Here is a 25,524-nt window from a genome sequence, read left to right on the forward strand (position 1 = left end):
ATATAATGGACTTCAATGGGAACCAAACGGTTCAAGGTCCAAAAGACAGTTTCAGTGCAAACTGTTCAAAGGGCTTTAAATGCTTCCAGACGATGAATAAGGGTCTTATCTAGCGAAACAATCGCTCATTTAATAAATAAATAACAAAGTTTAAGTTTTATTAGCTCAAATGCTCGCCTTGCTCTACTCTGTGATGCGCATTTGTACTCAAACTTGTTTATCAAAATAAACCCATCTTTTATCGTGTCATTTGGTTCATTCAATGAACGAAATGAATGAATTGACTCGGAAAAAGATTCATTCATTTTGATGAACGAGTTTGAACAGGAGAGTCACAAACACGCATCACAGAACAGAGCAAGGCGAGCATTTGAGCTTATAAAACTTAAACTTTGTTATTTATTTATTAAATGAGCGATCGTTTCGCTAGACACAACCCTTATTCATCGTCTGGTGTCGTTTAAAGCCCTTTGTAGTTTGTACTGAAACTGTCTTTTGGACCTTGAACCGTTTGGACCCCATTGAAGTCCATTATATGGAGAAAATCCTGGAATGTTTTAATCAAAAACCTTCATTTCTTTTCAACTGAAGAAAGAAAGACATGAATATCTTGGATGACATGGGGGTGAGTAAATTATCAGCAAAAGTTTTTACTACTCCTTTCATCATGTTTTAACAATTTCAGGTCTTTTTACACTCCGACTCGGCATGAAAATTTACTAGGTGGTACTAGGACTTGATTTTGTCCATTGTGAATTGATTGGATGGCTGTGGTTTGCTATAGTGAGTGACAGTTTGACCCGCCCTTGCTCCAGTGAATGCGATCAGGAAAAAGACGTCATTGCAAGTGAGGGGAAGTAATTTTGATTAAAGATTAAATAAGGGAAAATAAAAAAAGAAGTGCACAGATAAGTCATTTATCATAAATACTGCAATATTCCATAAAAAAAAATCATATATATACCAATCATGTCTGGTGGGGGTCCTGCTGTATTTCACCTAGTCCTTCTGACTAGCCTTCCCATCAGAATGATCTATTGGAGGGTGTGCCCTGTATGAGGAGCATCCCGACTCGTCTCAACCTGCAGGGCAACTTCCTGTTCTTCCACTTAATCATCATCGACTACCTGCATTCTCCTGAGTGAGAGTGGGACAAATAGTGATTTACTATGGGGAAAGCATTATTGTTCCCTGAATGTGATAAAAGCACCCTGCAGTTAAATACCTGAGCTCTCTTGCGGAAGCAATTATGACAAACTGATTACTAAAATGATCTTTACAACAACAAAAAAAAAAGAGAGAGAGAAAATAAATTCCTCTGTTTGACTCTGCAACTTAAATAAATAACTAAATAGTTCAAATGCATTAATCAAGCAAATGGATTTAAAGGCTTAGTTATAACTCTATGAGTTCTAGGTCAAAAATACTTTAGTCTGATTGTGTTGTGATTAATAACCTGTCGTGTTGTTGCCACGGTAATGATGCATAATAACACTTTTCATTGTTGTTTAGATCACTAGTTTAGATCAAGGTTTTTGACTTACAATAAACCAACAACACCACTCTCAGAATGGTCAACACTGACTTGAAAACATGCCTCACATGCCTGACAACGTCTTAAACAAAGTAAAATTTTATTAAAGAGATATATTACATTGGTGTGGAAACCAGGTGGCTTGAGCAGGAATATCAAACATTGAGGCGATATTGTTTGAGACGATTCCAAAGAGAAATGAGATATTCTGCAGCGAGATTAAATTAAAAATAATACAGTTACTCGGGCACATCCAGTGATTTTACAGAAACGCATTAGAATCCAGTTTTCAGTGTACAGAACCACATTTGTTTTGGACTACAAGAGTTTCAGTGGAGAGCAAAGTTAGTAACTGAGAAAATTAAGGTAAAAATTAAAAAAAAAAAACTTTTTGCCCAGGCTAAACGTCAAGTAGTGGGAAACTGCCCCCATATCCATCATTTTGCACTCCTCTTATCAAACAAGCAAAAAGCAAATATATCTGTGACTACCACATTTATAATCAATGGATGAAACTGACTTAATCACTGGTAGTGTTCTGCTAACTTCTCTCAATCCGTTTAATTACGCAAGTAAGATGAGAAAGGAAAGCATGTGAGCGCAGGCTGAGGTAATGCACCGATCTGATCGTAGCCAAGGCAAGTGCTCTGAAACAGTGTCGAGAAGCTTAACATCATCAGTCTTTGATCCACGGGATTCGTGTCTGTGGTGAAAGGGAGGATGCATGTATAAAACTCAGGTAAGAGCACTGACCGTGTCCTGCTGAACAAAATTTGAGATCAGGACCCTTATTATGAGGTTTTATACAATCAGCCTCCGGTCTCTTGGCCGTTCATGCCTCAACGCCCTCCAGCTCTGGGGGAAGGGGGCTCTTGGGGTGCTTGCTCTCAAAATGTTGCTTGAAGGTCTTGGGATCTGGCATTTGTGACTGCAAAACAAAGAGGTTGCATGGTTTAGTTCATCACATTATGTCTTAAGGAATTTACTGGCGAAGAACACTTTTCACAACGTCATTATTATCCAATCAATTCCTGAAGGATAAGGTGAGCGGTTTGACCAAAAATCACATTATGCATTATATTGTTTAATTAACCGTCTGTAAAATAGACCAGCCAATTTTAACCTGATTTTTTTTTTCTTTCATTTGACTTTTGCACTGGTAATGTTTTCATTCTTGAGGTTGCCAGAGTTTAAATCCCACAATCAGAGATTGTACTTTATTCTATTTTAATTTTTTGATTGTTTTATTGATTACAAATTGTTTTTCAAGCAGCTTCACATTAATAAAACAGGGAAATAACAGTGTTAATGTTGTCAACTTCATTATGAACATTTAATTTGCCATTATAATATCCCAGTGAGATTTTTTATAGCATAAGGAGTCTGACAACAGCCAGTATGCTCCACACGGAGATCTGATCTCACCATAATCGATTCCATCTGGGATTGCATAACGAAACAGAAAAAAATACTAAATCCAGAAGAATTGAGAAAAAAATTTCCAAGACTCTTGAAGAAAAAAAGTTATGTACAGATTATACCGGCTCTTGTCACTCCTAGTTGAAACAAAAATCTCGCTGGATTATAACCATTAATGGCAAAATGAATGTTTGGAAATGTAAGCCGACACACTACAGCAAAATATATAAAAAGCTGGCTTAAAACTATTTTTGGGGGGTGAAAATACTAAAGTGGCTAAGACTTTTGCACAGTAGTGTATATCAGACTTTTGCACGCTCACAAGAAACTTTATCGTGCCCTCGAAAAACTACCGTATTTACATGCGCACAGGAATTATTTTCCATTATGCATTACAATTTCTAGTTTTATCTACTAACGTAATCTATGAAGAAAAAGAAAGCAAATACGCACATGCGTTAATAGAAATCTGGGCCCATTTGCTAAAAATTTACCTTTTCTTTGGGGTAGTACCTCTAATATCAATTTAATGCATCCTTCGTGGCGGCAAACAAAAAAAAGCATGACAGGAAATGGGCTGATGGCACAATATGGCTGTGTGCATTTTCCTATTTGCCAAGTTCAATGGTCTATAAAAACACTGGTGATTAAAAAAAAGGTGGTCAAAATTTGGCTTTCATTAGGGCAGTACATTATCCTATTTCTAGATCTTAGGTCTGCTTTAACACATACTCTATGGCGGCCGAGAAACCACATAGTGAAATGTTCTAATGGTGCAATAGGTGGCACAGGGTCCATGCAAATGTTTTATTTTGCAAAGATCCTTTTAGTGGCTCTGTAAGAATGCTAATAATATCATGAGAAGAAACTCAAAAAACTTATAATCTGCATTTTTGCATTTTGAAAAAGTGCAACTTGAATTCATTCAGTCGTAATGACAATCACTCAACAGCTGTCATGAAAACACTGCTTTTGTATGATACATTTATTTTCATTCAATTCTTAATTTTCTATTATGGAAAACTAAATAGAGTCAATAGTCTGGAAATACAAATATTTTTCCAGACCTGGAAAATGACTCAAATCAAATTCCATCCTTTTCCAAACTGTGTAGGTACCCTGAATATTACAGATATTTTGCACCAATTTGCCATGAAGTGGCGATTTTGTTCTCTTGAACACATAGGATGGAAAAGCTGCTTTATTTGCAAATGTTTTATGTGATATTTTAAGCTAAGATAAATTGTCAACTTTCTATGGAAACACAGCTAATGTCAGTTTAGTTAAATATTAGTGTGAATATCAATTATTTTTAATTTAAACCACAACTAAGCCAAAACTGAGTCAAAGGCAACAGTAGTGAAGAAAACAAAACTTCCCAACCATATGCATGTGTGCAAGGCAAGCGCTGGTGATCTGAAACCACCGACAAACACACATTGAACTTTGGTGAAATTCATTGCCAAATTCTGCTCAAATGAGTGTATAGGTTCCTTCACATGTTTACTTGTGTTACAATACAATGTATACAACGAATATAAAAATGTTAACATAATTAGGAACTGATTTTAGGAATTTCACAGTTTTCGCTTTTGTGAGAAGCTTCTTAAGGTTTCGCCAGTTTGAACAACGTTAAGAGTGTGTTGATGTAAATGGTAAATATAATGAATGTAAATAAAATAACCCCTGCACGTGAGTTGATGTTCTCTTGAATTGAGCTTATACAATTCTGATTAAATGTTTAATGAGAACAAGTATGACTAATAATCACAATTATGTTTTTTGAGCAAAATAATTGTATTTATCAGTTGTTTAACCATTAACGTGCACCTTATTAGGGAAATTCTCTGAACATTGCGAACGCCATTTCATTTTGACTTTAAGCAGTTTTCATGCACGTGTGATTCTCAGTTACTGGTAATTAGTTGGTGTGCTGACAAGTCTGATTTGATACCAACAGTGAGAATAACTTTCACAGTCAGAGACAAGTTCTAACTTGGTGACAAAATTTCCCAGCACAACCAGTCTCTGTATACACCCATATTTAAAATTTGAAGCTTTATATAGACAACATATCTTTATGCAGGGCAAACAGGAGTTCATTCCTTGAGCTATGTTCAGTAAAAGTCCATAGTGCATGAAATGTGATTAAAAAAACATTGAAACAATACAGAATTTGGTTGAAAAGAACCTCCAAAGATGATCTGTGGGGTAAAAATAACCTGTTTTAATTGCAACTGACCCTGCAGACGCCACACGTGAACACCAGTGCCGCTTTCGCCGCGGTCTTCTGGTCGTGGCCTTTGGATTTCTTGATCTCCGCCTGCTTCTTGGCGTTTTTCTGTTGAGACTGGATTTTCTGGTGTCCACGCGCCATGCTGTTGGATTGATGACAAAATGACATCAATAACATACAGAGACTGAGACGGTCTCAGTAAGACAAAGTCGAAATATTTACATACACGGCGATCAAGAATAAACAAGAAAAAATTGCAAAACATGACATTATCTGTGTGTTTGTGTGCTAGTTTTCTGTCAACAATCCAAATTCCACAATTTACTGAGCTAATAAAAATGCTGTCTGATAATACTCATCCAAGACTGTGTCCTTATAGAGGAGGGCATATGATATCAGAGATTTTACTAAGTTAGTGTACACCATGTTCTGCCTTTGGCTCAGTTTGAACCAATAACAATGTCAGGAAGGCAGCTAATGTTGTTGTTGGAAACAAAATCACACAGTGAACAAGGTTACAGGAGATACATAATCTCTTTTACTTACATATTAAAGGAGAATAATATCTCTAATTAACAACTATTACAGCATTGTTGCATTCAGAATTTTTTAAATCACAAATAATATGTGTCAATACACAATAATGGGCGGTTTTACTGTTCAATGTTAGCAGTTTATGACTGAGCTAAGTTAGCTGTCAATGCAACTGAGGCTCGATAGCCCATTAGCTGTAGCTACATTTGCTAGCACTATTTCATACAACCCGGCGATTATCCAGACTTTAAAAGGACATTCAGGGGCTAAAAACTAAATATTAGACGTAAAACCTAGCATACTGTAAGAGTTGAGATAGATTAGTGAGCGGAGATACTGGGCTTGGTTAACGACACCATATGGTTAGCCAGCTAGCATGCTAAACACACTAACAAAACTAAATCTTTCGACACAGCTACACACGAATACTCATACGGGTCATTAAAATCCTACTATATGTTCTTTTTTTTTAATCTATTACTAAATATGAACATACCTGGCGAACAGAATCGATCCGTAGGCAGCTACAGGCTTTGACTCCCGCACGCTTGTGACAGTTGTGCTCTTCCCAGAGCTACTCTCATGTAATTCCTGCACTGACCACAGCGACACTGAGCGCTAGAGAGCGACATGCGCGCTAAAGAACATGCATGTGCCTGTACCATAGATAGACAGTACAGGCCTGTACGTTGTCTTGTGCCTCCAATCTTCTCAAAACTCTGGATTCTGATAGAGGGCCACGAGTGCAAAAATGGGGGCTCTAGACCCTTCCAGAGCTGAGATATGGACATCCCACGTAGCATTTACCATCGCAGGAATACATTATTTTAAAGTGTATTCAAATCGTAATGTTCTAACTTTGAAATGGAAACTAATATTGACTAATGATAATATAATTTCCTGCAATGACTATTCGATTTTTGTAATATGAGAGTGTATACAGCAAGTGTGTCTTACCTTGAAAATAATTTTAAAAGACACAGGGATACAATTGATGTAATTCAAGGTTTAATATTCCTAAACCAGGTTTTAGCACTCTACATACTGAAATCAGAAGGGTACAGACAGAAATAAACATATTTTCTGGTATTCAAATACATTTGAAGAGAAACGCATTGTGCCATCATTACTAAACAACTGACAAGTAAAAAAAAAAAACTAAAAATAAAAAGATTTTATGGATTAAAGTTAGACACACCTCCACTCCCAGCCCAGTCATACATTAAACATGATATCAAATAAAACTTTAGTTTTAACTTCACACAATATTCTTGACAAATGGACAGAGCTTTGTTTTGTTACTCAAGACAGTGTTAAATCAAGCTAGAAGGGAAGGGTAGATCACAATCAAAGTAAAACCCAAACGGACTGCATGACTAAGATCTACCAGGTTAGTACATCGCTTGACTTGAAGAGAAAGGGGAGCGGGTGAAAAGGTTAAAGACAAACAGAAATACAGTATCAGACAGAATATTGACCATTTGCATTTGTATTCACTTCCTTACACAAGCTCAAAATACACTTGAACAAACAAACACTCATGAAAGAAAAGCCCTGTTTGTATAAAAATATTTGATGGTTTGCAGAATGGACACGCTCAGCAGGCTTTTGGAAACCGAATGGATGACAATGAGATCCCACAAGCGTGGCTCACTCATCAACTCGATAGTGAATCCCTCAGACTCATGACATTTTCTCAAACACATACACCAGGTATATGCCTAAAAAAAGAGAGAGGAAGGAGAGTGGTTGGTCATCGCATGGAAAATGTTCTAAAATAAACTGCAAAAATATCACTTTTTGAAATAAATTAAGACCAAAAATATACTCTATGGAAATATATACACAAATGTGAAAGTGAATCCTGATGATACTTCATTGTGGACTAATCAAAATTGCACAGATCCCACCTCTCCTGAAAGGCCCGGAAGCCTCCCGCATATTGATAGCGGATCCAAATCATATACAATTTCCCGAAAATCGAGCGAGCAAGAAAGCCTGGTTTCACCAATTAAGATGCGCTTCACATTCCAGCACCAGATCGCCTATTATTTAAGATTTAAGAAATTTTTATTGTTCAGATTTGGTGGAGACCCACACCTCTTTTTTTGTCACACTCAACTACACGTTCACTTTCAGAAACCCTTGTTAGTCGGCTTACATGGATGAATCTAATAGTTATATATATATATATATATATATATAATACAATGCATCACCCAAAATGAATGTTGATACTAGGTGTAAACCAGAGTTACCTTTAATCGTGAATAAATAAATCTCAATTTTACTCTACACTAAATACAACATATAAAATTCTATATACCCAAGCATTTAACTAAATATGTCTCCATAACTAACAAACTTGAATTAAATCTGTTTAAAACATTTCATAAAATAAATTAAACTTTTCAAAGCTACACTACCATTCAACAGGTTAGGGTCGAAAATATTTTTTTGATGCTTTTGAGGTCTCTTCTGCTCACAAAGACTGCATTTATTTGATATAATAAACAGTAATATTGTGAAATATTATACAAATTTTAAATGAGTGTTTATTTAAAAATGTATTGTAAAATGAATTATTCATCTTAAGTCTCACTCGATCATTCAGAAATCAGTCTAATGTGCTGATTTTCTGCTCAAGAAACATTTCTAATTTTGTGCAGCTATATATTTTTTTTTAGAAACTGATAAAAAAATTTTTTTGTATAAATGTAAAAATATTCACTTGTTTTTTGTTGTTGTTTTTTTTACTTTTTCATGTTAAGTGTACATAGAAACAGAGAGAGGACCGTTAGGAGAATGTGTCTGTCATGAAATATAAACGAATTTATTTTGACATATAGTCATATAGTTTAAATTTATTTTGACATATAGTACCACATTCGTATCCATCTTATACATGGTGCATCAAAGAAAGTACTAGCATAGCATTACTTTTCTGTTAGTGCAAGCTCTTTTTTTTTTCTTTGATGGCCAAACCATATGCTGTACTTCACTAGAAGGAAAAATTAATTAAATTAAATTAAATTAACTATATCTATAGAAGAAAAGAGTTTTCACAGCTACGGTCTTTCATTTCTTGGCTTGTATGTGGGCAGAGCTTTACGGTAAATAAAAAAAGAGACTTCCAGCATATGAATACGGAGATCAAACAAATCATAAATTTGAATTAATATCCTACATCTTTTTGTTTTGTGAAATCAGAAAAACCTTAGAGAAAACAGTTAAAGCATCTTTCAATATCAAAAGACACTTGTGTTTAACAGGAAGAACATCACCACGTACTTGTAGCCTCCCACTCAGACTTGCTCAAGGTTCCCTATGGAGAAAGAGCAAACTATCAGAACACAATTAACACAAAGATTTGTTTCTTTGTGGTTTTAAAGAAAATGAAATAAACACATTAAGGCTCACCAGTGGATGTCTAACAGCAGGATTCGCAGCTATTCTCTTGGCATGATCATACTCCCCTGGACTGTCGGACGCCAGTCGGCCCCTCTCGTCCGGAGGGTATTGCTATGACAACAAGATTAAAAGATAAGACAAACTATTTAAAAAGATTAGGTGATATGGTTCTATAAGCAGAAAACACTAAATAAAACTCTGCTCTGGGTGACTGCAAGACTGTATAATATTCTGGTACATACAGTAGATGTGGCTTGTTCATGCTGCTATACATTTGCACACCTTTACCACGGTGATATTTTCAGTCGCCTATCTATGATATCAAAAAAGAGCCAACTTCTATGTCACTATGATCTTGTAGAGCTGAGATCTGGCATTTGCATGTTGCTAGGATACACTATGGTTGCTAGGGCATGCCTATACAGTTCAAAGAGTAATATGTCCAACTGCTTGCCTGTCAAGTCAAAACAGCCCACCAAAGGAAGTGGTCTGGCTGACAGTGAAAGTGGTAAAAATCAAACAGTTTCATCAGTTTCTTTTTCTAAAGCAGTTCAAGGCAGGCCCATTCTCCTTTTGCTGTCTGGATTTTACTATTGACGATTTGACATTAGGGATGCACGATATATCGGCCACATTTTCGGTATCGGCCGATAAATGATCATTTTTAATGTTATCGTTATCGGCCCAACAAGAACATTTAGCCGATATCTAAAAGCTGATGACTAATGTATTATTTCCTTTAGTTTAGATGTGCACTGTTCAACATGATGCTTTTAAATTGCTTGATATATGATTGAAATCACTTTAAAAAAAAGGAAATTCCAGTTAAAGTGCAAAGTCTGTCATATCGGCTACACAATATTAAAATAAGAACATCATAATTGTGTTTGTATCTTGACTTTTAATGAGGAACTTTTTTTATAAACAGGCTCTCAAAAATTGTCTAAAAATTTGGATTTAGATTTATTGGCCAATATATCGGTTATCGGCTTTCAAATATAAAGAATTATCGGTATCGGGCAAAATTGTCATATCGGTGCATCCCTATTTGACACGATCTTGTCTAGGATTGTTAGGTTCTTTGACGCTCATCCTGGCATTCCTGTCATAGCAACAAGTCTGTCAGCTCAAACCTGCTCAGGATCATCAGTCGTACATCACATACACGAAATTTGACTATTTAAAGATGAAAGTCTGTCTCAGCCATTGCTACTTTCTTACAAGAACTATGTTGATAACTTTACTTAAAGCCATTATATAAATGAATTCATAATGTACATCATAATGCATTATATCTTTTTAGAAAGAACTACATCAAAAGTTAAAATGCATTATAATATTCACAGATTTAGTCACATCTGAAATTGATTGTCACATTTTAAACCAATATAGAATATACTTTTTTTTAAAGATGCATTATTATTAGGGCTGTGCAAAAATTAATTGTGATTAATCGCATCCAAAATAAAAGTCTGTGTTTACATAATATATTTGTGTGTGCTGTATATAATTATTTTGTATATATAAATACAAACATATGCATGTATATATTTAAGAAAATGTGTTAGTCATATATAAAATATTTATATAATATAGATTATGTATTTATATATACAAATATACAGAATTTAAGCGCAAATAATTCTTAAATATATGGATGCATGCATAGGTATTTATATATACAGCACACACAAATATATTATGTAAACACAGACTTTTATTTTGGATACGATTAATCGCAATTAATTTTTGCACAGCCCTAATTATTATTATTATGCATTATAACTGTGGTTACAATTATTCATGAGACCATACACTGCATTATAAGATGCATCTCCGTTTTAGAGAGACTACTTAGCACTCAAAATGTGTGGTTGCAATTTTTCGCAATAATCAAAAACACCAGATCAAATTGTTAAGAGACTAATAAATGAATAGATAAAATAATCTATCAGCAGATTCATCGATTATGAAAAGCCAGTGACGGTCCGACACACATACCTCCAGCGCCTGCATCCACTGCATCAGAACCTTGTTCTTCTCATCTTTAACTTTCTCCTCAAAGAATTCACTGAAGGTTTTCCTGTAAACCAGGCGCATGTTGTACTTTTTTGCCATTCTAGACAGAACAAAAAAAAAAGTAAAATAAAAGAAATGCAATTTTTTTTAAAAGACTCATTATTTATGATTTTTTTTTTCCAACACATAAACATTACAGTTGAATAATATGTTTGTATAAGAATTTTCTAGAAGCAGAAATACACTTAAAAATCAAGGATGTATTTATGAAGCTGTTGCGCCCTCTGCAGGCACACCAGGAAAGTAACAATCATGATGACGCGATGTGTTTTGAGATACTTACTCCTCAAACAAGGGGAAATACACCAGGAACTCTGGGACATTGACAACCCCCTCCAGGTTGAAGTCATACTGACAACCGAACAGAGGGTATTCCCCTTTCTTCTGGAAGGTCACACTGAACACTTCGTTTCCAAAGCTGTTGGAGTCTGACTCCTCCAAGCGCTTCCTATTTAAAAGCAATCAGTTTGAAAGTTTTGGTTAACATGAATAAATTACTGTTTTGTTCTGCTAACATGTGAGGTTTAATCATTGAATAAACTGCAATATCAGTTATGTGGCTGGCGTTGTGAATTGTGAATCAAATAATTTTTTTTTATATTGCAATGATTTTGGTTTTTAATTTGACCATACTGACAAAGATATTTTGCACACATCTCTGATTTAAACTAGGGATGGGCAACGATTAATCGCATCCAAAATAAAAGTTTGTGTTTACATAATATATGTGTGTGTAGTGTGCATAATTAATTTGTATATATAAATACCCACACATGCATGTATATATTTAAGAAATATGCATGTATATATTTTATATATATTTATTCACAATTAATATTATATGTAAATATAAATATTTGATATATTAACGTTTTATTAGCAACGTTTTCAACATTGCTAATAATAAGAAAATGTTTCTTGTGCAGCAAATGAGTATATAAGAATCATTTCTGATATTTTTAGAAATGATGCTGAAAATTCAGCTTTGGCATCATAGGAATAAATTAATTTAAAATATATTAAAACATTAGAAATTTTAAGTTAGAATAATTTTTGTTCAAATAAATGCAGCCTTTATTTTATTTTTTTTAAATCTTACCAATCTTAAACGTTTCAACAGCAGTAGTGTAAATAATAAAGCAGATTCTAGGAATGCACAGATAAAAAAAATTGGTCGATACTAATTATTTCTTTATATGTAATCTAAATCGATATTTTTTTTTTTGAGAGCTTGATTTAAAAAGAAACCCAAAAGAATCACCATTAAAATCCATGTCCCACGCACTTTTGCAGTAGTTAGCCTAGTTTGAACCAGTGCCAATTTAAAAATGTATTTTACACACTAAACTAAAGATCTAAAATGAATATTACTTGTTTCAAATAAGAGCACTGCTGTTTGAGCTGCATGAAAGAAGCGCTTTGTTAGCAGGCTAATTACCTACACATCCTATATGAGATTAATCAGATATTTATACATCAAACATAATAAGAGTGCCGAAGTGATGACGTCACTTTGTAGGACAACTCGGAAGCTAGCGGCGCATGGGTTCCCTCGATCGAAAAGCAATGCATTTTCCCCATAGACTTTTGGAAAATCGCAAAAAATAAGATCTGTGTTCAACAAAGGGTTGTGACCCTTACACGTTTTTACTATCAAGATAATCTTTACTAGTTAATCCAAAATGTATACATTTGAAGCCTATATAAAGATTTTAAAAAACACAATCAGACACAATAAACTTTTAAAAACCACAAGCAGGTTATAACTGTGTGTTCTATGTCATAGATCAACACGTGAAAATATTTAGAGGCTTTGTTCACCACAGACCTTATTTCAGGCGATTTAGCAAAAACCCATTCAAAAATCCCATAGGCTTTAGAGCGAGGGAACCGTAGTGCTAAAATGCTAACTCACTTCCGCGTTTTGGCCTACAGAGTGACGTCGAAACCTCGGCACTCTATATTACAACTTATTCCTGCCTGGGCATGCACAAGTGAACTTAAACTAAGTCAAGTGCTAGTCATAATGTGCAACTCCTGTTGTGGACAGTGTTTAAATTCACTCAGCCCAGGCCCTACAACACATTGTGCATGTAAACCGTAATAGATATAAATATCAGAGTGAGAGTGTGTGTGAGAGCTTACACCAGCTCGTACGCATCTGGAGTTGTTCCGATGAAGAATCCTCCAGGCCGTAGTCTCTCACAGGCGTTTCTCAGCATGGTGTCAGCCTGCTGCTCGCTCTCAAAGGAATAATGATACACAAACTGACAGCTGCACAAGTCGAACTGCATCTCGGGGTCTCGCAACTTCTCCGACAGCAGCTCCTGAGAAAGACAGAGTGTGTGACCCCTATGACTTTCATGTTTCTCCTTTTTAACAATGAACAGAATCCCTCTAACAAATGAAACGTGCACTGCTAAATAAAAAAACCCACTGGCTCGTACCCTGCTGCAGTCTGCGGTGATGAACTCGGCAGAGAACGTGCGGTCGTTTGGGTGACCCCTCCGTCTGATGTCATTATAGCGCTGCTGGCACTGCTCAATGGACACCGCAGCGATATCTGTGACATGCAATCATATATACAGAAGAAAGTGTGATTCCCAAAGACATTTTTAAAAAAAGGACGCAGTTTATACATTTATGAGCAAGTCAGGCCATTTACACCTGCTGTTAACATCAGTGGTGGAGGAAGTACTGAATCTCAGTACTTAAGTAAAAGTACAAATAACCAGATAAATATTTACTTTAGTAAAAGTAGAAGTAACACAATGACAACCATACTTAAGTAAAAAGTACCTGATTTTAAATGTACTTTAAGTACTAAAATAAAAGTATTTGCATAACAATTGATTCTCTTAATGACAATTTTCTAATGATTAATAAAACGTTTAATTCTAACTCATTCAACCTAATACTCATATAATGATGTTCAATAATGATGGAAAAAAAAAGTCACCATTTCTGAAACAAGCTTGCAATTAGGCAATATAAACCGTGCTTATCCTTACTAACTTATATGTTAATAACTATGTTTGGCAGTAAACGCGATTAATTTATGGTGTAATTCTGAACCTCTTGGCTTGCCATAATTTTAACCAAACGTACAGTATATTACACACGGTGTGTTTCCTATGCACGTAAAAACAAATTTTCGCATATAAATTGCACGATAAACACACTGCGTGCGAGACGCATTTAGTTGATGCATCTATGGCAACCAAACGTCACTGGTGAGACAAACGTGCAACGAACGGACGGTCGGATTACGTTTTGGCAGGGGAAAAACTGATCAGAAAATGTAACAGAAGTTGTAGAAATGTAGTGGAGTAGAAAGTATAATATTTGCTGCAAAATATAACGAAGTAAAAGTAAAAAGTATGCACTATTTATTCTACTTAAGTAAAGTAAAAATATGTGAAAAACGTACTTAAGTAAAGAAACAAAGTATTTGTACTTCGTTACATTCCACCACTGGTTAACATCAGTGTTGGATGGTCTGATCACACGTGGATAGAGCTAAATATTAGCGTGAATGCTCTTAATTAATGGTCGATCATTATACTGGCCGATTAGAGTTTGCATTCAAAATTCTGGACGGAATGAAATGTCATAGCAACGTGTTATTTACTATTAGCAAACAGTGTTGGGTGTAACTAATTAGTTACTGTAATTTAATTACTTTTCCCTTGAAAATATAAAGTAAGGGATTACTCTTCATTTATCTAGTTACTTCTGATGTAATTGAGGTAAATACTGTGTATAGATCAATCCAGTCTCACAGCGATTCGTATGCGTTTTATGAGGTGTCTAAATCATACGACCCGTACGAATTATTGTAAAATATGTATGAAAAAAGTGTGAAATGTCATGAGATCAGACATAAAACAATAGTGGGTTTAACATCAAAATGTATTGTCTGATGTTAAAAAGTATGTTTTTATAATGTAACCTTCTCCACCGTGGTCAGTTTAAGGATAATTCATGCAATTTTATAGTATTTATTTGAAAGAATTAAAACAGATTCATGTCTATCCTTGTATTATTCAGCTGGTTGAGATTGATATGGGATTTTGAAAGTAATTAAAAGTAATTAAATACTTTTTATAGAGAGTAATCAGTACAGTAATCTAATTACACTGTTGAAGAGGTAATTAGTAACTAGTAATTCATTGCTTTTTTAGAGTAACTTACCCAACACTGTTAGCAAACCACTAACATGGTAAACTTATTAAACTTTGTTGGTTAGGTATGGCTTTACCTTTTCGAAAAGCAAAAAAATATGGCCCACTTATTGTGTAAGGACCAAATAACTTTACAGACACAGGAAAGCATGAAGAGGAAGAGGATTGTGTAGTTACCTGCACAGACCAGTTTATCAATGCGTCCTTTTTTCCATTTGAGAAGATCCCCACCTTTGCCACAGCCCAGATCCAGCACGGTTATATCTCTCCGTCTTTGCCTCACCTTATCCAAAAACTCCCCTGAGGAGACCAACACACAGACCCCAGAACAGTTAATAATTCTCATGCCTGACTAACCCAAATGCCACTAAATACGGTGACATGAAACATTTTGAGTTTGAGAGATGAAAGAAAGCCTGTGTTCTTCTCACCAATAAGAACGCTCTTCAACCAGTTGTTGAAGTTGCGCATGTGGACTATCCTGCTTTTATTACGCTCTACCAGGCCACACTCCTGAAGTTTGTTGTAATGTGTGGCCACTTTTTGACTGTGAAATGATTCGTCTGTGACCTGCAAAAATAAAGCATGTATTGAACTGGGCAGATGAGTTGGCACACTGAGACGTTAGCATTACTACTAGCACTTTTTCTCAGTAACTAGATTCAGAGATGAATGACAATTGCAAAAAATGCTTCATTTGAATACTTGGTTTTATTACAATAGTGTTTATTTCTAATTTTAAGCTGTCACTTTTAATACACTCAGGTGATTTATTGATGAGCCCTGTATTCATCAAATAAATAAAAAAATTACATCAAACATTTTTTTTTATTATTGTTGATGTTTGTAACACTATACTATGTTATATTGCCTTGCCATTAAATTGCAGAAAACTTGTTAACACAGTTGTTTAAGCATTTCTAACACAACGGCTGAGGGAGTGATGGCAAATGATCAATCGTTTTATGTTTTTCCTTCTTTTGTAAAATCCTAAAAACGCTATTGTGGATTTTTTTTCTTTCGTTATTGGAGCAAATGGAAGTGCAAAAATGATAATTGTTGTCATTTCCGTTCACAGCCATGTACCAAACTATGATGACTTCCACTTCTGAGGACATTTGGAAAGGGTCCATTAAACATTTGACACATTTCATGCATTTTGAATACATATAAGTTTTGGAACTAATAATAATAATTAACCTTAGTCAGGGTGATCATATTGAATTTTGACTGAATATGATCACGATTGAATCAAGACTTAGGAAACATTACAATTTCTTGTGTGCTTGATGTTTTTAAACAAAGCCTCTAAAATTTCAGAACTTACAACTGTTTTGTGGAGTTCCTGTCTAGTTTAGTTTTATAAGGAAACAACTGAAGAACTTGCAAGTTTTTGAACAACAGTAAAATCTATTGAAACATATATTGTACTGGCTCGGCTCGTTTTTATTTCTGTCAAAAAAATATATCCATACTGAGCACTACAGCTCAATTTTAATAAACAATAAATATCCAGAGAAAATTCTCTGGAGTTTATAAAGAGTCAACGTAAATTACATAGATTAGAGAGTGCTCATCATTTAACTCTTTTAAGCTTAATCTTAAGAAATGGCTACTACATAACCAACACTGTGAACATTAACACATTATTATTATTACTAACCTTATTATTAATTTTATTATAGACCTATTCATTCATATTTAACTAAAATATTTTTAATTTCTATTTTTTGTTTAATTGTGTCTGTATATATATATGAAGAGTTCAGATGCAAAAGCCTCTAAATGCCATTTGAAATTTTGTTCTAAAATGACCATTTTTATCAAGCTTGTATATTTAAGTTCAGTAATTTCACTTAAATGACAATTAATAGGTAATCTTCATTGCCATTTAAGTGAAATTACTGAACTTAAATATACAAGCTTGATAAAAATGATCATTTTAGAAGAAAATTTCAAATGGCACTTAGAGGCTTTTGCATCTGAACTCTTCATATATTGTCTTTTTGTATACTTCTAGTTTTATGATTGTTGTATTGCTGTAATGTTTAACTCTTTTTTTCTAGTTAAGAGCCTAATAACATCTGGCAAAGGGACTACCAATGAAAACTAGCCTTTGGCTAATTTGGGTACATTTACATTTAAGAATGTTTATTAATGTACACTGTCCCTTTTCTAAATAAATAACAATAAATAGATGTCTATGGAACATTACATATCAATTCTGATGGTGGGAGCTTACCAGCTTCTTCCTGTGAGAGTGATCTTCATCTCCCTCATCGCCGTCCCTGTGTCTCTTCAGTGAGGATGATGAAGTCTGGAAACCATCTAAAGATCTTGTGCTGTCCTGATCGTCCTTTGGATCAGCACATTTACTGTCCGCCTCAAACAATCCTGTACATAGAAAAGCAGTGCATTAGTATTTATGTTTTTATGAAATTTGCATTCGCCTTATAAAACTAGTAATTGACCACAGAAGGAACAAACAGAAGTCGTGATTTCAATTATTTAAATTGTAAGCAATGGGATGGGTAACTTATACATTAAGTTTATGTAGATAAACTAACATAAACGTAAAATTGTAGTGCGTCAGAGTTGAGTTCATTACAACAGCTCATGTCAAGCGTCCGTCTCGGCACGTGTTTCATCTGCAAAGACTGACTGAGTCTAATTGAAAATTAGACCAACATTATACATCACATTAACTGTTTGTGTGCTCAACGCCATGATTGTGTAACAAACAGATCAATGAACACTGAAACAATGTTGCTGCACTCACTTGAGTTTTGCGCCATCATGTATCCAACAAACAGCGCACTTCCCGATCTTCACTGCAGTACTATATGAGAAAACCAGCGCAGCGCCGCCTAGAGGACTGGCGGACTTCTTGCATTCGCACTTGGAATACTTTTTTTTAATACTATTTAATGGAGGCATGTTATTCTAAACATAACTTAAGTGTAACATCATTATAAATATACACAGACAGATATAGTACATACATGGTATGTATAGCCTACATTTGGAACAGGAGGAAATAGTTTTTTCTTTCTCTTTAAATAAATTACAAAAAATTCCGTGTATATACTTGTTCCCCACATACACATACATATCACCGCATTTTAATTTATTTTGTATTAAAACACGTCTATAAGCGCTTGTAAATTCTCGACGTCGCCGTGCATTCTGGGAAATGTAGTTCCAGAGAGCGACATTGCTTCAGGGAGAAAAGGTACACACAGCACGACTGGACTACATTTCCCACAACACAGTGCGAGCACAGTTACTATGTGTAATGTTGCTGCGTCTTGTGGGGAGTTGTGAATGACAGAAGGGACATTAAAGTGTTTGTGGTGGGAAAATCACATCATGCCGGATCTAGTCACTCATGTATGTAACTGCATATTTCTAGAGTATCATTTCTGTATGTTGAGTCAGGAGGACGAGTGAATCTTTGATTAGTTTAGTTAGTAGATACAGTAGACATCCCTTAGCAATGCTAGCTGATTCACGTTTGGTGCCTATCGTAGGACACTTCACACATGTGAAGTTATACTAATAAATCTGAGTTTTAAATACGATTAGTAGGAGGTTAGTTTGTGATTATTTCCAGAGTTTCTTTCTGAATGTGATTGAGTATGTGCAGATTATGTTTTCCTTAATATTTTCAGCAGTTCCTGCACCAGTGACCTCATTCTCTATGGGATATTGAAGGTAGAGAAAGTAATCCACGTCAAATTGATATGATACCCGATATTTATTTCTTATTTTTGTACTGTTTTCATCCAAAAAAAAAAAGTGAAATTCCATGCTCCGATTGAATTCAGACATCAAAACATTTTAATGTGCAGTAGAAAATATGGACAAATGTGCATGTAAATATATATGCTTCCAATCTCAGTGTTACACCAAAATAAATAAAAGGTAAATTATGGTAGATACTGAGTTGCTCACAGATGCAGTGGCGTCAGAAAGTCTTAAAATCTAGTTCAAACGCCTCTATTTTAAATTACATAGATGAGTAGTGTCACATATGTCTTTAATTATATATATATATATATTTATAATTTTAGTAAAAATTTTTAATGTTCCTTTTATTATTATAAAACATATTTCAGGATTTAAATAAAATAATTATAAATGCGGTCGATGCGGTCTCAAGCTTTTGCACCCTACTGTATATTGAGCATGGCCATCTATTTATATTATAAAGGATCCTTTGTCAAACTGTTTTAATATTTTGGATTTTTTTAATTCATATTATCCATGTTCTTGCGCCTTAAGTCAGGCCCCTGTCAGACTGTCTTCTTGTTTTTATGCTGACAGACCCTTGGGAGAAGAAGCTTGTTTTGCGATGCAGCGGTTTGTGAGTGCCAGTGTCTTCAGGCAGACTGCAGTCCTGCTACCGATCCGTCCCCCGTCCTGTAGCCGGACCGCACAGAGGCCGAATCCCCCGGCGCAGCAGTGCTGGAAACACCCACGATGGCTCAGCAGCTTCAGTGCGCTCTGCTCTCCGGCCTCTCAGAAGGACACCAGCGGTGATCATCTGGTAAACTCAACTCCAGTACAGGAGGATCCAGACCCTCTGCAGGACAAATCCAGCGGCCTCATTCAGAGATTCAAGAAGACCTTTAAGCAGTATGGCAAAGTCATGATCCCCGTGCACCTGTTGACGTCTACATTGTGGTTTGGTACATTTTATTATGCTGCAATGAAGTAAGTAAATGATGGATCACAGTTATGTTCTTTATTTTCAAACGTTTATTTTGACAGAAAACGTATTCTTTTTTTGTTGTTATCGATAAGCACTTTTCATTACAAGTATGGAAATATGGCTGGCACATGCTGCACGGGTTAAAGGGGTCATGAACTGGCTTTTTAAATGTTATTATTTTGTTGTCTGTGGTCAACTTATGACGTTCGCTTGGTTTTTGCATTCAAAAACATCAAAATGAATAAGTAATAGGCTATTTTGTACCCAAGTTTTTAGCCTACCTGAAAAACACTGGGTTTTTATGGGCGTCTCGCACTGAAGACTTGGTCTGTCAGACTAACTGCCCTAATTTCAATTAAAAATACTTTCACGAAAAAAATCAATGTAAAATGATTTAAATATGTATACAAATTTAAATATAAATATATTCTCAAACTAGTTTATTAAAGTCAAAGAAATACTGAAGAAATATGACCAGTATCCCACAAAGAAGCACAACGTAAAGTTAAATAAGGAATGTCTGTCAGATTTCCTCAGCGATGTGTCGGCTCTCAGGCGGTAATCTGTTGACCAGATCATTTTCTTTTTGCCTGGTCATTCTGTCTGTATATGGCGTATGCTGGATTGAGGTAAATGGCACACTGGAATGTTTACTCGGCAATACATCTGGCTGAATGTGGGTCACCACTGTCTAGACGTTTCAGAAATGTGGGAGGTGGTAATGGATGCTTGAATATGGGCTATTTCATTCACTATGACCTCACTCTGCAGAGAAGCTCCGAGTTATCAGTTTGCCTTGTCATATGTTCCCCACTAATCTTCACACTTGAATATTTCAGCTGTTTAAACATTTGATTCTTATGTTTTGTATTAACTTTATATTAAAAAAAAAACGATAAAAAAATACTTATTTTTCATCTCAGTTGCCAAATATCATCAGAAGACTTAAAAAAAATGTCCACTTATTAAATTGATGTGCTTTTTGAAGCTGTTTCACGACAGGTTTTAAAGGAATAGTTCACCCAAAAATTTAAATTGTCATCATTTACTCTTCAGGTTGTTTTAAACCTGTATGAAATTCTCTCTAAAGAAGATATTTTAAAGAAAGTCAGTAACCAAATAGTTGATGGTCCCCATTGACTTCTATATACCCATAGCAGAAGAAATATTTTTTTTTAAATCTAAAAAAGAATTTTCTTTTTAGAATGTTTTTTTTTTCATACAAATGGAAGTCAATGGTCTGCAATGTTCCACAGGAGAAAGTCATACAAGTTTGGAATGACATAAGGGTGGATGAATAACAGAATATACATTTTTGGGTGAATTGTCCTTTTAAGAAAATTAAGATTTGATTTTTAATAAAAGAAGAAGGAATAATATGCTTGCTTTCTCTGTTTGTTTGTTTGTTTGTTCGTTTAGAGGAGTGAATTTGGTGCCATTTCTTGAGTATGTTGGGTTTCCTGACAAGGTTGTGAAACTCCTGGAGAACTCTCAGAGTGGCTATGCACTGACGGCATATGCCATGTACAAGGTGGGAAATTTTTTTTTTTTTTAAATAATACAATGTTTTTTAATAAAATTATTTACTAATAATTTAATTGTTGATTTTTTTTATGTTCAAATTAGAATAAAATAAATGTTGCAAACTTTACCTTCAGCTATAGAACTTCAAGAGTGATTCATATTACCGAGATGCAACTAAATTAAAGAAGTAGTTCACTTTTAAAAAAAAAAGTCATGTCACGTCATCTAAGATGTCCATGTCTTTCTTTCTTCAGTCGAAAAGAAATTAAGGTTTTTGATGAAAACATTCCAAGATTTTCTCTATATAATGGACTTCAATGGGGTCCAAAAGGTTCAAGGTCCAAATGAGAGTTTCAGAGCAGCTTCAAAGGGCTTTAAACAACACCAGACAATGAATAAGGGTCTTATCAAGGACAAAGGAAAAAGATTCGTTCATTTTGATGAACGAGTTTGAACAGGAGAGTCACGAACGCTCATCACAGAACAGAGCAAGGCGACCATTTGTGCTTATAAAACTTAAAAACTTTTTGAAAAGTGAACTACTCCTTTAAAGGCACAATATGTAGTTGTTTTTTTCACCACAAGAGGGCCCAGTGTTGAAAGTTATAATGTTATACTACTTGTTAGTTAATTTGCTATACGAAACTAGCAGTAAGCTAGATCAACATTAGAATAACACACTGACCATATTCTAACATTTCATCATGTTGAGCTAACGTTATATAACATTGATTTGTTTAATGTACATTTGCTCACCTGTCTAATAAAGCTGTCTCCAGTCCAAGTTAGTCACGGACTTGGAGTTCTCGGCATCTGAAAAACGTCACGCTGATATCGATCCTCATTTTAGTTTTCCTTGTTTGTCCCAAAGTCTGCTTGCCATGGTCTATGTTTGAACTGCGTGCCGCTAAACGTTACGCACTACGCAGTTGTCCACGTCTGTCACCATGGTTACGTCATGGCTATGGCAGCATGAACGTGAACCGAGGATAGCGCCGCGGATATAACGTCATTGACAGGCGACATTTTTAAATTTTTAGAATTTCTCTAAAAAATAAAATACAATTTTTGGAGACTTTTTGTAGAATCTTTGTAGATATAAACATATATAGCACCTTGCAAGTGATTTTGGGATATTTTATAGTAAAATTCTTACATATTGTACTTTTGAAGACAATTTAGGTTCAGAATTAGAATGTCATTGACTTCAAACCTTGTGAGAGTCACTCGCTACATGAACAAACTTATTTTCAGTTCAAGTTAATGTGACGCTGGTTTAATTTTCTTGATCTCCTCAAGATCGCCACACCTGCGAGGTACACCGCGACTCTAGGAGGAACGTCCCTGTCCGTGAAGTACCTGAGGAAGCACGGCTACATGTCCACTCCTCCGCCCGTGAAGGAATACCTCCAGGAGAAGATGGAGGAGACCAAAGAGAGGATCTCTGGGAAAATGGAAGAGACCAAGGACCGTTTCTCCGAGAGAATGGAGGAAACGAAAGACAAGTTCACTGAGAAACTTCAAGAAACCAAAGACAAAGTGTCTTTCCGAAAGAAAAAGGAATAGGTTTATATACCTTTACGAAAGGTCATGAAGTGACTTTATCTTCCCATAATGTCAGGAAGATTCACGTTATTTAACAGTATAATACACTTTAAGGAAAGCGACCCGTCTTTAGTATTTTTAAAATATTATGTTCTACACTCACTGTTCACATTAGAGTTTAAGTCTAAACTATAACAAAAAAATGTGGTATTCAGATTCATAAATTGACCATATATTTACAGCACAGAAGTCTACTGAAAGGCATTGGACTTAACTTGAAATACCTTTTAAAAGATGAGAGTGTGTTTTCTAAAGAGAACAGCAAGTGTAATGCGCCCAATATTATATATTTATTCCTTTGTTACCTTACAAATAGCACTGCCTCTTTCAATTCTCGCATATATTATGGATTGAAGAGAGTACTGACGTGTCACACAAGTTACTGAGAATGAAATGGTCATGTTGTAAAATCTTGAAAATTGATTGTAATTTTAGTTATTATGCAAAGTCAGAAAGTTGTAAAAAAGTTGTACTGTTGCTTATAATGCAGGGGGAAAAAAATCATAAATTGTCCTGACAGTCATTCTGGAAATCATCAAACTTTACGTCCTGTTTCTGCCATATTCATGTTTAATTTACGCAACCTAAATATTTTTCAAAGGCCTGTTTTTGTTTTAAATGAAGGTTGATAATTGAACTTCCGCTGCTGATGAAGCATTTAGACTGTTTGATGGGACTTTGAGGCCTTTGTGTCTGTTGAAGGATGTCCTACCTGGCTGTCAATCAATATTGACAATAAACAATAGTGTTTTGATGTGTGTATTAAAGAGGTTGAGGTTTTTTTTAAACATGCACATTGAACACACCACTTAAAATAACTAATGATCACTAGTGAAATGAAAATATAAAGGTGCAGTATTGTATTTTTACAGTGACATTTTCAGTGTGAATACTTAAGTTTTATACCAGAGCTGTTAAGAAGTGATCATCTCAGCATGTTTTTTTTTGTTTGTTTTTTGCCCGAAGTAGGCATACAGTTCATTTCTTCTGCCTTTACGTGCTATCGAAAGGATCGTAAACCCTAGTTACTAGGACATGAACGGCCTCTCAAGTCAAAATTCAAATGCGATGAGCTCGTAATCACGACTTCAGAGGTGGAAAACAGGAATTTTTACGACAGCACGTGAAAGCAGCAATAGTTGGAGCAACTAACTTTTTACTATTCAATTTTGAAAATGCATTTTTTGGTAAAAATTGTTTCACCAAATTAACCAAACAAATAATGTAATCATAGTTTAATTATATTTGTGAAACAAATCTGATATGATATAGGCTATTTAAAGGAGCTTATTGAGCGACTATTTGAGCTTATAAAACTTAAACTTTGATATTTTTTTTTTTAAATGAGCGACGGTTCGCTTGATAAGACCCTTATTCATCGTCTGGAATCGTTTAAAGCCCTTTGAACAGTTTGCACTGAAACTGTCTTTTGGACCCCATTGAAGTCCATTATATGGAGAAAAATCCTGGAATGTTTTCATCAAAAACCTTAATTTCTTTTCGACTGAAGAAAGAAAGACATGGACATCTTGGATGACATGAGGGTGAGTAAATTACCAGCAAAAGGTTTTTTAAAAGTGAACTACTCCTTTAAACGTAGATAAATTATACGTAAACTGCAAACTTTGGCAAAAAACAAAACGCTCTGAATCATTTTTTATTTATTATGGGGAAAGTGACTTTTTCACCTGTGCAATCCGTCAAAAAAAAAAAAAAAAAAAATCTAATCATACTCCATATTCCATACCAGATGGGGGCAGTATACCTCCAGAAAGTGACTTGTGCCGCGGCCACGCGCACTCTCACGTCTTCAAACAACACGAGCGAGCGCTGTTTTGCTCTCTCTCCCTCGCGCATATTAATCACAAGTTGCGTATTTTACAAGGATGCTCGTCAGTTTCCGGTTGGGGAGATTGAAGCGGAGGAAAACGGGATTATGGCAGAGTCTTCAAAATTTACTGTCCTCCCGTCTTTGAAACTAAACTTTCATACGTTTAAATGTAATTTTATATATAGTTATGTTTATTTAATATAATTTTAAAAAAGAAGCATAAACACAACGAGGGGTACCTGTTTTGTCTGTTTTTGTGACTAACGTTTCTTTAGTATAACCATGTAGTATAAAATTCAATATAAATTCTCGGTATTGCATTGGACTCTACGATCGGCGGAAGTTATGGAGCATCCTCACCGGAAATACCGCCGTGCATAGAGCCCATTGACACGATAGTTAAAGTTTGGAAGACCACAGTTTCACGTGGAACATTTGGAGATTTTTTAGAGA

At 35.1% G+C, this 25,524-nt stretch overlaps 3 protein-coding genes across 4 annotated transcripts; 1 reads left to right on the forward strand and 2 right to left on the reverse strand.

The window, feature by feature from the left end:
• Nucleotides 1–1,617: 1,617 nt before the first annotated feature.
• Nucleotides 1,618–6,375, reverse strand: znf706 (zinc finger protein 706). Its single transcript, XM_039680951.2, has 3 exons — nt 6,220–6,375; nt 5,196–5,331; nt 1,618–2,462 (listed from the first exon to the last, which is right to left on the reverse strand). Exons 2-3 carry the CDS (start codon nt 5,328–5,330, stop codon nt 2,367–2,369), a joined length of 231 nt encoding a protein of 76 aa, XP_039536885.2. The 5' UTR covers nt 5,331; nt 6,220–6,375; the 3' UTR covers nt 1,618–2,366.
• Nucleotides 6,376–6,709: 334 nt separating this feature from the next.
• rnmt (RNA (guanine-7-) methyltransferase) lies at nt 6,710–18,270 on the reverse strand. Its single transcript, XM_039681239.2, has 11 exons — nt 18,177–18,270; nt 17,640–17,791; nt 15,829–15,967; nt 15,575–15,697; nt 13,661–13,776; nt 13,359–13,540; nt 11,497–11,661; nt 11,136–11,253; nt 9,144–9,245; nt 9,015–9,048; nt 6,710–7,444 (listed from the first exon to the last, which is right to left on the reverse strand). Exons 1-11 carry the CDS (start codon nt 18,193–18,195, stop codon nt 7,407–7,409), a joined length of 1,188 nt encoding a protein of 395 aa, XP_039537173.1. The 5' UTR covers nt 18,196–18,270; the 3' UTR covers nt 6,710–7,406.
• Nucleotides 18,271–18,661: 391 nt separating this feature from the next.
• On the forward strand, nt 18,662–23,346 carry mims1a (mitochondrial inner membrane scaffold 1a). 2 transcript variants are annotated; one of them, XM_039681219.2, is made up of 5 exons: nt 18,662–18,787; nt 19,072–19,111; nt 19,724–20,113; nt 21,531–21,642; nt 22,935–23,346. In XM_039681219.2, exons 3-5 carry the CDS (start codon nt 19,752–19,754, stop codon nt 23,199–23,201), a joined length of 741 nt encoding a protein of 246 aa, XP_039537153.2. In that variant the 5' UTR covers nt 18,662–18,787; nt 19,072–19,111; nt 19,724–19,751; the 3' UTR covers nt 23,202–23,346. The 2 variants fall into 2 exon arrangements, with proteins under 2 accessions (XP_039537153.2, XP_039537151.2); XM_039681217.2 differs by having other exon boundaries at nt 18,663–18,787; nt 19,069–19,111.
• Nucleotides 23,347–25,524: the final 2,178 nt, after the last annotated feature.

The sequence above is a fragment of the Pimephales promelas genome, chromosome 18 (genome assembly GCF_988280905.1).
Source record: "Pimephales promelas chromosome 18, fPimPro1.hap1.1, whole genome shotgun sequence".
NCBI classification, from domain to species: Eukaryota; Metazoa; Chordata; class Actinopteri; order Cypriniformes; family Leuciscidae; genus Pimephales; species Pimephales promelas.

Bases quoted from the DNA above. Each gene is read 5' to 3' on its own strand.
- znf706 (XM_039680951.2), bottom strand. From the start codon at position 5,330: ATGGCGCGTGGACACCAGAAAATCCAGTCTCAACAGAAAAACGCCAAG. The intron at 2,463-5,195 runs GTCAGTTGCAAT...TTTGTTTTGCAG, and splicing joins TCACGTGTGGCGTCTGCAGG to TCACAAATGCCAGATCCCAA.
- rnmt (XM_039681239.2), bottom strand. The intron at 13,541-13,660 runs GTACGAGCCAGT...TGTCTTTCTCAG, and splicing joins TCACCGCAGACTGCAGCAGG to GAGCTGCTGTCGGAGAAGTT. The intron at 7,445-9,014 runs GTACGTGGTGAT...CTCTTTTTTTAG, and splicing joins GTCTGAGTGGGAGGCTACAA to GCATATACCTGGTGTATGTG.
- mims1a (XM_039681219.2), top strand. From the start codon at position 19,752: ATGCAGCGGTTTGTGAGTGCCAGTGTCTTCAGGCAGACTGCAGTCCTG. The intron at 20,114-21,530 runs GTAAGTAAATGA...TTGTTCGTTTAG, and splicing joins TTTTATTATGCTGCAATGAA to AGGAGTGAATTTGGTGCCAT. The intron at 21,643-22,934 runs GTGGGAAATTTT...GATCTCCTCAAG, and splicing joins CGGCATATGCCATGTACAAG to ATCGCCACACCTGCGAGGTA.